The sequence below is a fragment of the Gouania willdenowi genome, chromosome 3, assembly GCF_900634775.1.
Source record: "Gouania willdenowi chromosome 3, fGouWil2.1, whole genome shotgun sequence".
NCBI lineage: Eukaryota > Metazoa > Chordata > Actinopteri > Blenniiformes > Gobiesocidae > Gouania > Gouania willdenowi.
This window is the reverse complement of record NC_041046.1, coordinates 31,915,526-31,933,665: the sequence shown is the minus strand read 5'-3', so window position 1 is coordinate 31,933,665 and position 18,140 is coordinate 31,915,526. Positions and strand designations below refer to the sequence as shown.

Below are 18,140 nucleotides of genomic sequence, written 5' to 3'. Positions count from 1 at the left end.
TAGAGCTGTAAAAGAAAATCCCACGAGGTTGTATCTCCCTAGCATCTGAGCATATAAATAGAAGCCAGCCTGAATCCCAGAGTAAGAAGGGGGATGAAAACAGAAGAAAATCCACTGGAGGGAAGGGGAAAAAAGTACAAAGTAAGAGTGAAAAAGAATCTCCTGAATCAGGACACCACAAAAAATAGAATAAAAAAAACTGTGGGTTTAGCATGTGAGAACTGTACGTGACCTGTTGAATTTTACGTGCAACAAATGTGAGTCAGAAAGCTGCAAAGAACATTATTGTCATATATAAATCTGTTAATCCCGATGAAGTCGGTAAACATATATGGTGATCACATTTAGGGCAGCAGCTAGCAAACATCAGGTATTCTATTGATTATTCTATCAATCAATCAGATAAAACATACATTTGCTTGATAATCATCAGAAACTAAGACCGATCTCTTAATGATACAAATCAATTTGTTTATTTATTTTTTACATGTATTCATTATACTGTATACGTATTATGCAGAGAAAAAAGAAACGATTCCAGTCGCCTAAATGTAGTGTCCACCTAATATGACAGGAGGCATGGTATAAAAGAAAAAAAAATAATAATAGACCTTTTTAGACAAAGGAGGTTATGAGGCAGAAAATATTAATTAATCATCTTTTGTAATGAAGGTACTCGAGGACCTCGAGGAATAGTTGAACGTTACTTGAAACTAATGTTGTGGTTTGAAGGCCCGGTGAGGAACAGGCATCAAACATTAGCTTTAGAAATGTCATCTAATAAATAACCATACATACATAAACTATACCTAGATACTTTTTAAAGTATAACTACAAGATGTGTATGACTAGAGAGATTTTGCTATTTAACCAAAAAAAAAATATCTGGACATAAATGAGAAGTTTTGAGTTATTGTATTTTGTCCATGTAAACTAAGTAAATTAGAATTTCTGATGGTCTCACAGTAAGAGGTACCGCGGTTCATTTCCTGAAAGGAATTATGGAGATTGTTCAGTGTGTGTGTGTTTATAGTAGCTCGGGTTGCTCTTATCATCAGGAACAAGCACGCTAGTTAAAAGAAAGCTAAAAAAAAAAAGGGTTATATTTACAAAAAACACCCAAAAACAAACAAACAAACAAACAAAAAACCAGCACATTCAGTCCTCCTTAGAATAAAATCACCTTAACACAGTATATTTATGATAACACTTTCTATTTTTTTACTGACTTGGTAATTGCCCTGATAGTCTAAAGGCATGGCATAACAAAAGTTCATAATTTCCCCAAGAGTTAAGAGTAAAAAACAGTATACTTTTATTCAGACTAAGGGGAGGCTGAACTTGCTGAATTTGCAAGTTTCTACCAAAATGTATTACCCTGTATTAATAGAACTCCCAGCATCCACATTCTAGCTTGTCAAAGCTAGGCATTCAAGCAAGAATCAGGAAAAAAAATATTAGTAATGTTGATTAATAGGTTTAGTGTACCGATAATTAAAAGCATAATGAAGAATTAACATACAATGTACAAATAGACAGCATACCAAGAGAAAATAAATCTTCTCTCCTGCAGAAATCTAGTTAACTGCTAATTCTCCATTTGATTGGCTATTGTTTCAGGAGTTGTATAAAATTAAAATCCATTACAGAAATGACCAGGCAGTAGCAGCAGAGCAAACTGTCTATTCAATATTTGTAATACTTCCCTCTACGTTATGTATAAAGACATACATTACACATAAGCTTTGAAAAACAACACTTTGTAATGGTCAGTAGAACATTAATGCAAGAAAACTACTTTTATAAATAATTATGTTCACAAAATGTCAGGTGACTTTGAAAATGACAATTAAAAGCTTGGTATACTTTCCCCACTGTATCTCTAAACAGATGAATAAAACAACTACTTACTTACGTATTGTGTGCTGAATCTTGATATGTATTTGTATGGCATAATTTTATACCTGATTATGCAAACAGGTAGAGTTTTATTTTCCTCAACTATTAGTTTACTTTATTTTTTGTATTTCTATGTTGTGTGTGTTTTGGTTAATGTTGTTATATATTATGTATGCCTTGGTTATTGTGTTATATTTTGTTTTCTGTGTGAATATTATTTGTACATCTTTTTTAATCTGTTTTTGTTGTACTTCGCTACTGTCATGCATGTATAGTCTGTGATGTCGACCCCAGGAAAAATAGCTGCTGCTTTTGCAATATAGCTAGTGGGGGTCTAAATAAAACAAACAAACAAACAACAAAGCTGGGGAGATCCGCGAGAAGGGCCCGGCACGCTTCCAGAGTCACCCCGAGACGCGGCTCCGGCCGAGCACCGGGTCTCAGGCGGCGGGGAGAGGAGTTCTGCCGCGGCTGGAGGAGCAGCCGCCGGCGAACCCGAGCCCAGCCTCGATTCGCACTCTAGCCCGACCGACCCAGCTCTGAGAGCCAATTACGGATCTGACTTGCCGACTTTCCTTACTAAAGAATCCACATTTAACTCAAATATCACGGTGATTAGTGCACCATTAACCCAACACAAAACTACCATATTGTGCTCTTTTGGCTGTAAACAGAGGCTTTAGCTGCCCACAGCAATGGCGCCAGGGCGGGAAATCACAGTATGTTGTAACCTAATGTGGGAACTATGTATATCCGAGCCTGTGGTCACATGACTGCCGTAAAGTGAAATGGTCTCCAAGCATTCTCCAGGTCACATGACCTGGTGAAATATGGTTCGTCTCCTCCAAACTTACATAGGCGGTATTTCAAGAGGGAAGCCCTGCTTGGAGCACTGATACTGTCAAGCGCTGTATATTGGTCTAAGGAATCAATAACAATAACTCATATGGGTCAACTCTTTAGGTCAAAAAGTCCACGGCGTGCCTTTAAATAAGTTATTTGAGGTTGAAAAACAGGATTTGACATCATATATGACGATGATTGACAGTCGATGATTGGGCAGTAAGCAAAATGGACCCTACTGTGCAGGCTGGCTCCAAATGACGTCAAATTTGCAAGATGGAAGCGCCCCTAAGCGCTGTATTTTGCCTTCAAGAACGTTGAGTGGGAACAGCTTAACAGGTCCCTCCAAATACACATTTTCTGTATAAGATTTGAAGAGAAAGAAAAAAATACACAAATACTAATAAGGGAGTCCTGAGAAAATGACTATTTTATCCGTGGGCGGCCCTTGAGCGACTGTGGAAGTTTGCTTCTCTGCTTATTTGGCATGTGCCGCCTGTCAGTGTGTGTCACAGCCTACACTGTGTCTATACCAAGCAATGCCAGTTTGACAAGTTAATCCACTCCAAACATCCGGGGGACGTCCCCCACAGGCTTCTTCTCTTCCTCTGTGGAGATTATTTAGCTTTCCAGCCTCTTTCCATCAGTCCGCCTGTCTGTGCCAGAGAGATGGGTATCATGTGACACACACACTGTGCCTGACATCTGGGCTGATTCTACAGCCAATCAGCATGCATTAAACACCTACGCTGACACTGTGTTTCACCTTATCAATACATTATCGGTGAGATGAAGACAACCAAGCTCTTGTACGCTTTTAGCAACCCCCATTATATTCACGACTATGCTTCACGATAAGAGAATAAAGCAACATGACCTACCCACCTACCGCCCAGTGTGAGCCAGAGATAGGCACCGGCAAACCCACATGACCCTGAAATAGGAGGAAGTGGGTAAGAAAATGGATGGATGGATGGATGGATGGAAAAGATCAAAAAGTGGCTGTACAATAAATACCATTCTTTTTCTCATTTTTCTCACAATTCTTTGCAATGATATTTTACAGTGTGTCAAAATACAGCTTATTGCTTCGTAGCAAAATACAATTTAGAATAAAAATCATATTCCAAGAGAGTTTTTCTTAATGTGGATGAACAAAGACATACAAACATAGACTCCTCTCTCTCCTCAGTCATCCCCAGGGTACATCAGAGCTACTCATCGACTACATCCTTAACACTGCCTTATTTGCCCACCAACACCAACACCGACACATAAAGAGACCTCCCACACCTCAGTATCAAACACAATGCCATGGATTTGTATATTTGAACTTTGACCATTGTCACTTAGACTACCTGAGGAGAGATGCACAATGAATACAAAATAGTATTATATTTATACATTTATAGTTGCTTGTACATTATTTTCTGTATAGACTCCAATATGCTGATTTGCATTCGGGCTGCACCATTACGGTCAAAATGAATATTACGATTATTTGGATCAATATTTTAATCATGATTATTAATCACGATTATTTATCATTTTAGGGAAAACGGCTGTATTTTTATTGAACTGATTTTTAACACACAATATGTTAACTTTAGAGTGCAAAAGAAAAGCTTTAACAAAGAATATTGATGAATACTAAAACTTACAAAAGAATTTGCCAAAATTTAATATGGGCTAACTATAAACGCATCTCCTTGAAAACAATTACAGCGTATAAATACAGGTTTTGAACAAGAAACACCAGCCTGTCAACATTTTCTGGCTCGAGTGTCCACTGGATTAATAATCAATTAATACTAATTCATTAGGTACTTATGTCAATCAACTCATGGGGGAGTATCGACACGTTTAACACAAGCTCCCCACCTAAAAAAACCCTAAAACTCAAGTTTTATATCCATCAAAGGCTGCATTTTAAACGTAAAAATCGCTGACGATTCGTGGAGGCCAAAATCGTAATTACCAAACTGCATCTACTCAACCTTGAACCAATCAGGACTTCCTTTGTAATATGAAGGCAAGAGGACACACGTCATCAACAAAGTCCAGAGACTCCAGTGATTATTGATTGATTCCTTTCTTTGACTCACTACAAAAATCAAGAAACACAAGCACAAAGAAGACATCACCTTAATGTATTCCACATGACTCCTTACAGTTACATGGAAACAACTCACTGTTTTAAGACTGGATTGTATCTTAAGACATGTTTCATATTGAAGTCAAAGTCTCCAAAACACGTGACATGTTGTTAACCTGCTGTTGCTTGAGTTAAATGATTGACTTGTGAATCAGTTAAATGGCAAATAATGGACTGAATATGATGAAATATTCCCTGTGCTTTTCTAACCAAAATGTGTGTTTTCAGATTGCATGCTCCTCCTAACGACAGAAAATAATGAGCAAGCTATTTCCAGTTAACGACAAAAAGAATTCCTGAATTACTGTGTGACTGAGAAATTGTTTGTCCACACCGGTGATTGAATCTGTGATAGACTTTTTCTCATTAGAAATAAGAATATTCAGGAGATAGTTTCTCATTTCTGGCTGTGCTGAAAGTCACTTTCACTGTTTAACTTGATGGACGTCATGTTCATCCGGTGCTGGCAGCTAACTGTAATTAACGTTTTAGTGACGGGTGAATAAAACCAGGCTAATATTGGGTTTGTGAATATTTTGGTGTCTCTCTCGTCCTCACATGCCATTTCACATCAGCTTCAGGACTCTCACTCATTATGGTTAAGCTTTTGTCAAATCTTCTCATTAAATTAGGCTCAGCTCTGATTGAAGTCACAGACCCCAGTGATTTGACCAACTCGGTTATAATAATGCCAAATCTAGATTATCAATTTTTTTTTATCACTTAATGTAAGCAAATCAAATGACAAACCCATAATGTACTTGGCCAGAATAAAGAGACAATCTCTTCTCCTCATTCATGTATTCACTTCTACGTCTTTTTGCTGAGCTTGTTGAAGCGGGGGTTGGGCTGTGAACACAACATCACTTTATAATTCATTAATCCACTCGCTTCCCTCTCTTCATCTCAACCTTATCCATCAATTATTCCATCCATGTCCGAGCCCTTGAGGTATAAAAGTGAGGTTGAACTTCAAGTCTTCTATTTCTCCTAATTCCAGCCAAAGACAACACCCTTATGTGAACTGGCAGCTGTAGCTGACCTCAAGTTAGCTTTATCTGTTAATTAGGACCAGCTTGTGGTTACAGTGGCTCCGTCAGCATATTAAAGGTCAGAAGTGTGCCTCACCTATTGACACAATAAACTGGACGGGGGAAACTGAGTTTGAGGAACAAACTGCAGTATTTTACAGAGAAAAATGGTTCACCATCCAATTAGGGCGTTTTAAAAAAAAAACCAAAAACTGAACCTTCCTGCATTACAAACACAGTACTCATGGGATATAAAAGTCATGCATTATGTAACGTAGATGTTGCATTAGGAAATTCACTGCTAAATATAAGCTATTGGAAGCCATACTTCATAAAACAGAATCCCAATGGTCTTACATAAAAACACTTCTTTTGCTCTTCACATATTTTTTTTTACTGAATCTTTGGACAAGCAATGTATCGTTAATGTCTATTTATTAATTAGACAGAAGCACTGTCACTGGTGATGTGAATCAATGAAAACTTTAGAGTTTCAGCCTGCTTGGCCAATTTCTATCTCTTGGAAAAACATTTATTTATTTATTTCGAAGGAACAAATTAAAAATGAACTAAAACAAATCTCAACAGAAATCTCTATGAAAAAAAAAAAAGTCAATTTCAACATAATACATTTGATTCGTTGAACAAGGAATAGGAATATTTGCTCATTCGTTGTCTGACCCACTTGTTCTTGCTCAGGGCTACAGGGGTCAGCTGGTGCCTATCTCCAGCTTTCAAAGAGCACTGGGCGGGGGGTACACCCTGGACAAGGCGCCAGTTGATGCCAAGAGGAATTTATTGATATACAAGAGCACTCAGAGCGTGCAAACCTCCGCCAAATGCCGAATCTGCTCTTTGCCAGATAATGGTATCTGGATCAGTGATCCTGATCACTGTACTATGATCAGCACTTTAAAGGCTTGTAGAAAATGTATATCACCATTAATTTAGTTTATTGATTATGATGGAATCTTCCAAGGAGTAAGGTCTATATTTTTAGTCAAATATTTGTACAAAAGTAATTTTGAAGTAACCCTGCTAACAGACAAATCAATTAATGAAAATATTACACCAGGAGGTAAATAGTCACATTATTTTAGCAGTTGATAAGAATTATTGTTCTTTCAAACTTTTTTCCTTCTAACCTGGCCAAAAGTGTTGAAATGACTAAACACAAGCTGGTTCTTCTGTCAGTTTCTTCCAATACAATTGTAAAAACTGTAATGTTTTTTTAAATATATTGAACCATTATCTACTGAGTAGGGTCCATGTTGAAATTAAACCCTCATTCTTTACGACAGACTCAACATTCACCATGAAAATTGGAATTTTGTCCAAATATCTTATATATTACCATTGACCAGTTTAATGAGTTTGCCATAAAATGTTGCCATTCACAAGATAAAGAACTGTCATCTCTTTTTCATATTCTAGCAAGATGGAAATATTACTTAATACTGTTTATAGTCCAAGTTAAAGCAAGGGATTACATATAAAATGATAGCTGGGTTTCCATTACAGATTTTCGCAAAATAAAAGCCATATTTCTAAATGTTGAGAAAGTATAATTGCGCTTTGAACGTGTTTCCATCAGTGGGCGTGCACTGTAGCTGTTCCCATTCAATGTTCTTGAAGCCCAAATAGAGTGCTTAGGGCCGCTTCCATCTTGCAAATCTGACGTTATTTGGAGCCAGAGTCTGCGCAGTAGGGTCTGGCGGGAGGAGCCACTGTTGCACGACCCCGCCCATTTTGCATACTGCTCAATCATCGGCTGTTATAATAAAGGAGGCGGGGTTTATGACCTATACTGCAGCCAGTCAGCAGGGGGAGCACTAAATAAATAAAGCTTCACTTCCTCGTGAGTGTGTCCCATCCATTCTTTTTACATTCCATGGTTTCCATTGAAAGTTGTTTAGGGGAGGAGCCTCATAACTCCGTGAAATCTCATCCCGGGAGACTTTGCTGCAGGAAGATGGACGCTCCAAACCTCCTTATAACACTTCATATTTCTTTGTTGTTTCATGTTTAAGTATTAAATAATAATAATAAGTAGAAATTTACTGGTCATATTTACTCTGAGAGAAGTGGTCATGTGACCAGGTACATCACGTCATGTGATGAGAATTTTCGGAAAAAGTGTTTCCATAGCACTTTTGCGACACATTGCAATATTGACACGTCTGAAAAACCTTCTCAAGAAAGCGTAAAAACTTTTTAGCAATATTTGGTTGCTTTTTCTAAATTCAGGTGTTTCCATCACTAGTTTTTACAGCGCTATCTAGATTTTGTGCATTTCCAAGGATAATGGCAACACAGCTATTGAATCAAATCAAATGCTCAGATGAAAGCCTGAAAACCCTTTATGCAATGGGAGAAACACCCAAAAAATATAAGAGAGGCTAAAATGGGCGACACACAAGTTATCAAACATCTCAAACTCACCAGCTTGTTGTGTATTGACGGTAACATTTGTCAGCAAACGAGCGGACAAAACCAAGCCTGAGACTCCGTTCATGGCCTCCACATGAAAAGTGTAGTTGGTGTGGGAGGCAAAATCCAGTATGGCCACGGAGGTGCCTGTTAAACCAAGGGCCCGTGGGATGAAGCGCAGGTCTGGTTCACAGGCCTCGCACTGTGTCATACCATCACCGTCACTTCCATCACAGCGCTGGCACAGGACGTTATAAGTGATGTCCTTCCTGCCCCCCAAATCACTGGGAGGCATCCAGCGCAAGAAGAGAGCGGTGTCATTGATCAACGACACCAAGTTTCTGGGGGCTGATGGAGGTCCTGCAAAGAATAAACATTTAGAAGAACAAAAAACTCTGTTTGCTCATACCATTATTACTCTATTAGCTGTGACTTTAATAATAGAATAGAACAGACACATGGTGGTTAAGCAGAACATGTAGTAAGACTGCATAACGTGTCATCTTGCCAAAACGTAATACATTATCACATGATATTGTATCACACCCACATTTAGTAATAATGCAGAGCAATAAGAAGTCTAAATGCAAAATCAATAATATTTTTACACATTTTGATTAATTTTTTTCTGAAAAGAAAAAAGAAAAAGCAACCCCACATTTTGTAATAACAAACACAATTTGTACAAAAACCTGTAGTCTATTACTTAAAATATTACAACACAAGGGAGCAATATTTTCACCTGATTTATTTATTTTTTTAGTTGTGTCTGTTAACAGGATTACATCAATTGTAATTAACACATTTTTCAAAACATTTTAGGCAACGATAGACTTCACGCCAAGATTCCATTAAATTTCAGAGTGGTTTCGGATTCAAAACTCCATCCGCTTTCTGGCTGGTGTTTATCTCAAGCGATCATTGGGTGCTAGGCGAGGGTACATAATCCATAAAACGTAACCTTTCTCTTGTGTTAGCTTTCTGTTCACACAGAGGCAGGCAACTATTATCACAGCGGGGCCACAAATATGTGATTGTCTGATCCGAGGGCCACATCATCAACATTCATGCCAGTATTAAGAATAACGACTAATCTGAGCAATAACACAGGAAACAAAGTTTTTTTTTTTTTTTTTTTTTTGTCGTTGTTTGTTGTATTTTTATGTATTTTTATTAGTTTTTAGTCTTTTTGTGAATTTATCTGTCATTTTGGGAATTATATGTGTTTTTGTCATTTGTCAATCTGTGCCTTTTGGGGATTTTTTTTTCAGTATTTTTGTTAGCATTAGTGTAATTTTGTATATGTGTTGTTGTTTTGTGAGTTTAGGTGGTTGTTTTGTGTGTCTGATGTCCATATGTTTGTATTATGAGTTTGTTTCTGTTTGGAATCTTTTTTGTGTTTTTTATATTTTTGTTTACATTCTGTGCATTTTGATGTTGTTTTGTGAGTTATTTTGTGTATTATGTTGGGCTTCATAATACTTCTAATTTCTTTAATTCCAATTTTTGGTGGATTTGTCTTGAAGACCTCACAGAATTAAACCAAGGGCTGCATGTGGCCCCCGGACCACCAGTAGAGATTCCAATCAACCTAACCAATCCAACCTCCATCAATCTAAAGTTTTTGGATTGAGGAAGCTGGAGTACCCAGAGAAAACCCAAGCACAGGGAGAACTGGCAAACTCCACACAGAAAACCCAAGTGTCCACTCTAGGGCTTGAACCCATGACATTCTTCCTGTGAGGCAGATAAATAAATCACTCAGCCACATTAAAAAGTCTCAAACTCTCATCATTGGTAACGTTTCAAAAATGTATTTCTCGGTTGGTAATTGACTGATCTTTATGAAACTCAGCTACGTCAGGCTGGTTCCTCAATTATCCCGAGTTTCATCTGGATCGAATACAGATTTTGCATTTCATTGCAATTTTTCAAAACAGGAAGTGTCCATACATTTGGGCATACTGTATCATTATTAATGGTGATAGAAAATTTCTTCCAATCATTTAAAGTGTGAATGATCCAGATAACTGCCAATATCTGGCAAAGAGGATAGTTGGTGCTTGGCGGAGGTTGTGTTCTTCGATGCACATCAACACTAATGCAGGTGTTATTAAATCATGAAGTGAAAGAGCATTACTTTTTAAATGTATTGCAAAATGTGTTATTCTGTAATGTGGAGTTCCATAATTATGATTAAATAATTAGCTGCCATAGAGCATAATTTCTCTGTATAAGTGTTAAAGCTTCTAATATAACCTTCTGTAATTTCATTTCAACACCTCATGTCAGTATTTTAAACTAAACTGTTCCAGTCCTTTTTGCATTTTTGTTTTCAGGACTTCAGAATTTTTTTTTAGCAGGGAAACCTGCCAAAATGATCATAATAACTGGGTGAGCCTTTGATGATCTGCGTAGGTGTGTGGGAGGGATATTTTCAATTTGCTCCTGGTGTTAGATTTTAGAAGTGTTAGTTGTCAGCTTTTTGTAACATATTGTTTTTGAATTTAACACATTTTTTAACAAAGCAGATCGTAACATGTTTCTTAAAAAAAAGACTGAACAAGACGAATAGAAAGACTGAGGGTGTAAAAAGCGGGGTTGGGGTCAATTAAAATTGAAATCTATGGGTATACTGATAAAAAAAAAAGGCTTAGACGCCCAAACCAGAACTATTAATACCAATATTTCATTGATTAGGAAGCCTAACATGGTAACCAAGAGATGAGAAACAAATTAGATGATAGATAATATTTTTTAGTGTATCTTACATCTGATTTAAGACATCCGCCCCATTATCATAAGAGATGCTAGCACAGGCATTGGTAACTGGTGGCCAAGGGGCGACATGCAGCCATTGGTCTAATTTTTTGCCGCCCGCAAAGTAAACATACGTACAAAATTACAAAGAATTACAATATTGCAGGAAAATACAGAAAACGACAAGAGAAAAAAACAAAAAAATGACTGCAAAAATGAACAAAACAGCAACAGAAATACACAAAATTACTCAAAAAATATACAAAAGTACACAAAAAGACAAGGAAAACACAAAAAATTACTCTGCAAACTTACCGTACTAGCAACTAAAAAAAAAAAAAAACACGCACACACAAAAGGACAGCACAAATACACAATATGACTGCAAAAAACATATATTTTTAAGGAAAAATACACAATAAAACAACAGAAATCTACAAAATGCATTACAAAATGAGCAAGACAACAACAAACATACACTGAATGACAGGCAAAATTACTATAAAAACTAATTGTTCTTTCCTGTAATAATACTCAGATTGCTCATTATTCAAAATGCTGAGATGAATGTTGATCATGTGAACCTCAGATCAAACAAACACATATTTGTGGCCCCGCTGTGATAAAAGTTGCCTACCTCTGTGTGAACAGAAAGCTAACACAAGAGAAAGGTTACGTTTTATGGGGTTATTCATTAAAGGCTCAGCAATTGTGATTAATTGTAATTGAACTTTAGTAATTGAGAATATAATTGTAATTGGAAAAAAATGCAGGCCACCATAATCATAATTAAGTTGTAATTGAACATGGATAGTTGAAGACGTAATTGTAATTTTAAAATGTAATTGACCCCAACTAATAAAAAGTCTACTAACTTGTACAGGCCATGGTGGTGGGGTCCTTGAGAGCCCGGTAAAAGCCTTTATCGCAGTGACAGAGGGTGCCGGCCTGGTCATGGCTGGAGCTATGCAGAGGACACTTGGAGCATTTGGTGTTGCCAGCGATTGCTTTGAAGAAGCCCGGGTTACAAGCTGCAGAAAAAAAGGAGCCAGGTATGAATTCGCCAGGTATGATTTCGTTATACAACCGCAATCCCTTTAGCACACAAATTTATTTCAAATCTCCAGCAGCTGCTCCCTTTCACGCCTCAGGTCTCACCCTATTTCCCAGAAGGCTGTAGATAACTGTCATGCAATTATTAGAAATATTCAAAAGCAGACACACACCAGAACGTCCTCTAAAATGATATCCTCACACAACCCACGTATATCAACAAAATGTATACGATTTAAAACAAACATGAGAGCTCTGAGGCACTTTAACGCAATAACCAAGGCAATACTAAAAGTCACTCATAAAAAACTCACCTTTTTAAACAAACTTTTACCTTCTGATTGTTGTGTATTTTGAGTAGTTAGTTCTGTAGTTATTACTTTTATTGTTGTTATGTTGCATTTGCATTGTCTGTTAGTCTGTCCCTACGGTGCTGTTCTTTCTGTTTTAACAATTGTAAAGTGTCTTTGAGTTCTCAAAAAGCACTTAAAATGTATTTTTTTTTATTCTTAGTATCATTATAAACAAGTGACGGTTTGTCGTACCTTCAATTTTAAAGAAACCAAACAAGGTATTAGCAAAATAATGATTTCTTGTTTCAATTGTTCGTTCGTTCATTGTATTTCCAATTTTTCAACAGGATACAAATGTTAAAACATGAGCTACTTTAATTATTAATAATGAGAATTACAAAGAAGAAAATCTTTAAGAGGTTTTACCATTAGTTAGAACAAAAACATGAAGATTGTAAAGCACTTTGAGCTATATGTCCTCTATGAAAGGTGCCATAGAAATAAAGTTGAAAGTTGAAGATTCGTGGAAGGTTATGTAAAAGCACAAGTTTAGCACAACTTGGCACTTGTAGCTCAATAAAAATAATGATCATGTATAATAAGTATAGCTTTCAACAACCTGTGAAAAGCCAATGGACGTCACTTGACTATTGGTAGTTGTTAATGGCTACTTGAGTCAATTCAGAGCTTTGCATTGATAGCCACATTCACGTAACACAACTAAAAAGGCAAAAATCACTACTTACAAAGGATATTTCGGCAAGAACTGCAAAAAAAAGGAATAAATAATCTCAGGGACGTGTCTACACTCAATAAACACACTCCCTCCCGCAGACCCCGCTCCTCAGAAGCAAACCTCCACACTGTCCCCATTTAATAACACATTAAATGTATATAGATGAGCTGATCAGATGTCATCTTTGGTGTTTATATTTGAAATTTAAACCCAATGATTATTTGTCTGAGGAATAACGCACATGTTTGAGAGAGCTGTATTTGACAAGTAGGTGAAAAAAAAAAAAAAAATATATATATATATATATATATACATATACAGTATATAAGCAATTGTATTAGCATACAATTACCCTGATTATAAGTTCATTTATTATTTATCACAGCAGTTTGTGACTATTTTATGTAGTTTTACATCCTTTATTTTTTTACTCTTACCATCAGCTCAATCATAACCGTCATCCTTTCTTATCGTTTCAATATTTTCTGGTAGTTTCTCTCAGCCAGTTCTCACCTTTTTTTGGATTTCATTTTTATTTCAATATATTTTCTCCATCTGTCGTCTTTTTTTCTCACACCTTCCCTTAAGGCTTATCAGAAGATGGCAAACCACTTTGTGAGAAAGATTGCTTCTTTCTTTCCAGACTTATCTCAACCGAGGGGGGGAAAAAAACGTGATCGCAGTTATGTAATATGGCAGGATTTAGCATATTTTCATATTTGTCAGAGAATATATAGGTAGAAAAAAATGTAATCATGACCAACCCATATCAAACAGAAATGCAATCAATGTATTATGAAAGCCAGCAACCACAAGATTTACTACTTACATATGAGCAATGTAATATAAATCCCTGGGTTTTATAATTAGGAATAAAATGTAACCCTTTGCTATATCTAACTTTTTTGCCAGGTTTATTACAACTCCTCCATGTTCTTAAGTTACACTGACTTAACCTGTAAGGACCAAAGTGTTTTTGTTGATTTTAGAGAAACATAGAGACAACAATAACAGCTTCATTCAGTTTCATAACATTTGTTTCGATGTCTCACTATGGGATACGCGGCCCCTGCGTCACATCCAGAACCCTTTCTCATTCCGCCAATCTGATTGGCCGATGAAGATGTATTCATCCGCCGCCGCTACTCCCACCTACTATAAGTAGGACGGGTGGGCAGAGAATACATCGGCATTCTTTCACCTCTTCTTGCTCTGGAAGCTTTCATCGCACAGCTCAAGCGTCCACAGGTGGACCCTATTTGGATCCTTTCCGCCTGAAGTTTTAAGGTGTGCAGTGCCTTCCTTCCCCCACGCCCGGGAATTACACAGCGCCGAAGACCCCCACGGCTGTCGAAGGAAAGGCCTACCGCTTGGCTCACCACTGCTCGTCGCCCCCCCACGGCTGTCAAGGAAGACACCGGTCCGAACACCTCTATTGTCGACACCACCCTCGTCATTCCACGTGGTCACCAGGTGTTGGCTGTCGCCCTCCGCTAGCTGATCGGCTAGCTCCCACGCGGGGGCTAGCCGCTCGGAAGCAGGAAGTTGATTTCTTTTTTTTTTTTTTCACTTGTCTGCACATGCTGTCAAAGGTCAACACTACAAGAAGTGCAATCATTTTGAGGCAGCAATGCATGTTTTGTTATTGCAATGAAATAAATGAATTTATTTTATTGCTTAATTGTGACCATCACCAGCCCTACCTAAGGAAGGGTAAGAAACATTTTATTATAGGGAGGATATAAAAAGGGAGAGCAGTGTTACACCTAGGTGAGGGGGTGGTGGGGGAGGGGGAAGGGAGCAGGGAGGAGAGACTCTAGGCAGGAAATAGAAAGGGTGGTGAAGAACTGATTATTTTAAAGTGGGAGTGAGATGTGAAGATTTCTGAGCGGGACACGCACCAGGTCTGCTCCAGGTGTCTCGGGCTGGAACACGCCCAACAGGCCTTGGACGCCCCCGGAGCTTGCCAACACTGCGTCAGCTTCACTATGAAGTGAGCCCATCGGAGGAGGCCCCCACCCCTCCCCCGGTCAGCGCCAAGCCTGCCGCCGCTGAGAGCATTTAGACGAGCACCCCTGCTGAGCCCAGCTGGGGCTCACAGTCTGACATCTCCTTTGTCCCTCCGCTCGGAGAGAATATTTTCGACTTGGACTGTGGGGACGATGATGATGTCACTTTGGAGTTCCTCATCACAGAGGCTGAAGAGGATGATGACATTTTTGTGACCCCGGGTTGGGTTGAAAAGCCTGAAGCCTCTGCTCCCTCCACGGAGGGGGTGAGCATTCCAGCCTCTCCTCTTCCCAGCTCTGACATGGTAGATGTATGCAGACATGCTGCAGCCCCCCTGTCCATCCCGTGGCCTGCTATCGTTACAGAGACATCCCGGTCCCGGGGAAGTGGCTCCCGCAGCCAGGAGAACAACGAAGCAGATGCTCCCCGTCTTCCCCGAGCTGTTGAAAGCAGTGGCACTCTTCTGGAAGGACCAGCCGTTCACCGACAGGGGCGCTGTCCCAGGTGCCTCGTCCTCGGACTGCGAGGACATGGAGGGCCTGGGCCTACTCCGCATGCCTGAAGTGAAGTGGCTGGTGGTCACACATCTGAATGAGAAAGGACTTCTGGATATGACGCAGGGGGCGTATATCCCATAGTGAGACATCTCACTCATATTACTCAGAGAATTAGTTAAATAACCTATAGTTTTTCTCAATTGTTTACACACAATTACTGGTGCTTGAGACACAATGACCACAACATGTAACTAATGCACCAACGCCCTGAACCAATTCTGCTAAACTACTTATAAATGTCTATTCATATGATGTTTGTGCGCGTCATTTGAAAAGAAAAAAACCATTTTGAGAAGAAATTACATTATTTTGAATGTAAAGTTTCATTTTGCAAGAAAATTGAGGGGTTTTGCCAATTGTGTGAGTTATTTTGTAATTAAAGCTACTGGAAGCCAGTACAGTGTAACCTGATTGTGTGTTTTTCAGTGTAACGTAAATGATTCACAGGGTGTCCAATGATCACAATGTGACTGTTATCGCATTAGAATGAAAATTTCTAACACTTACATCAATATAAAATGGAACGTTTGTGATAAAAACTTTCACAAAAAAAATGAATAAAAGATTCTGTTAATTTGTCAATTTCTCAGTGATCACTGGCTTTTACCGTACATCACATAATGCTATCGTTATCTAAGTTTATTCAACATATTCAAGTAAAATGTTTCGCTTGTCAATTTTATTAAAGTACTCAAAAAAGACACACACCAGAACGTCCTCTAAAATGATATCCTCAAATAACTGACATATATTCATAAAATGTATGATTTAAAACAAACATGCAGGCTCTTAAGCACTGTAACGGTATTAGCTAACAAATGCAACACTTAAAGTTACAAACAAGTGACGATTTGTTGTATGTTAACTTTTAAAGAAGCCAGGCGAGGTATTAATGAAGTTTTTATTTCTTGCCTCAGATCAGTATTTTAAATTTTCATAGTTGCTTTTAGACTAAAAATCTCTTTTTTCAAAAGTTTCCTGGTCAACACATTAGGCAGAGAACAATTTCAAACAAAAAACAGAAAACTGGTTTTAAATGTTACAACGAGCTATTTATACCCTTTATAATGATCATATATCTGAACTGCGGATATAAAATATTTCTACATTTACCCTGAAAGATCCCTAAATGATCATTGATGAGATTTAAAAAGAAGAAAAACTCCTAAAGGGTTTAACATCAGTTGAACAAAACATCAAGATTCATGGAAGGTATTGTAAAAGCGCAAGTTTAGCACAACTTTTCATTTTTAATGTCTCAATAATGTGTTTTTGGATGGCACTTGTTGCTGATTGTGTAGGTAAAATGAATTCTAATGTATAAGAAGTCTTGGGAGTTTCATTAAAATGAGCTGGTTTATTAGCTTTCAACAGCCTGTGCAAAGTAAATGGACCTCACTTGTTCTTTATGGCTACTCGAGTCAATTCAAAGCTCTGCATTTATAGCCACATTTATGACTTAGAGGCAAATAGCGCAACTCGTGAAGGATAGTTCACTGAGAACTGCAAATGCAAGAAAAAGTGCAAGAAATAATCTCAGGGATGTTGTATCTACAGTATGCTCAATAATGATGCCTAACCCTTTACATTTATTAAAACAGTGTTTCTCTCAAGGAAAAACAACATTTACTTGGATAAGATGATCTGAGGGGTGTTCCATAAAGGAGGATTAACAAACTCTGAGTCTATCCATAAACTCTGGGTCAACATATCCCGCGATGGGAAACTCTGGGTAAAAATGAATAAAATATTCTGTAAACTTGTCAGTTTCTCTTTTACATCACATATTTATATTGCTATGTAAAGTTATTCAACATATTCAAGTGAATTATTTTGGAAGATAAAGTTTCTCTTGTCTGTTTAGTATATTGTGTATTTCTAGTCCAAACAGATGGAAGCAATATGATGAAACTTGATGACTAGGAAATGGAGGTGGGAATAAATAAGTCTTCCTTCTTCCCTTTAGAGCAGACATATCATTATAAGTGTACATGGAAGCTTATCCATTATTTTGAACATCTCTGATTGTTTTTCTCTGTTGGAGTTTCCTTGTACACAAATAAATAAATGAAAATGAAATGAATTGTATTTAGTATTGGCTTGAAACAACCATTTCTTTAAACACATTATACAGACAAAAGTGATAAAAACAAATGTCAAACAATAACAGAAAAAAGTTAGATATGTATGAGACTTATATAAACCAGTTCATATTACTGAGAAGAAAAAAAAAAACGCTCTAACATGTACTGTTGGCAGAAACCTTGGCAGAATTACATTGATGCTGAGCTCCTGATGAGAGAAATAATTTGTTACCCTGCTTTCAATTTTTGAAGAACCACATTCACATGGATATTACTCCCTTTCTATGCA

At 37.6% G+C, this 18,140-nt stretch overlaps 1 protein-coding gene across 3 annotated transcripts in view; it reads right to left on the bottom strand.

Moving 5' to 3' along the window:
- The window catches only part of LOC114480686 (ephrin type-A receptor 6-like), an 84,497-nt gene that overhangs the window by 16,324 nt on the left and 50,033 nt on the right, over positions 1-18,140 (bottom strand). For all 3 annotated transcript variants that reach the window (XM_028475072.1, XM_028475079.1, XM_028475085.1), the window contains 2 exons: positions 11,994-12,149; positions 8,371-8,718 (listed from right to left, as the gene is read on the bottom strand). In XM_028475072.1, coding sequence (XP_028330873.1) covers positions 8,371-8,718; positions 11,994-12,149 — 504 coding nt within the window. The remainder of the gene's footprint in view (positions 1-8,370; positions 8,719-11,993; positions 12,150-18,140) is intronic.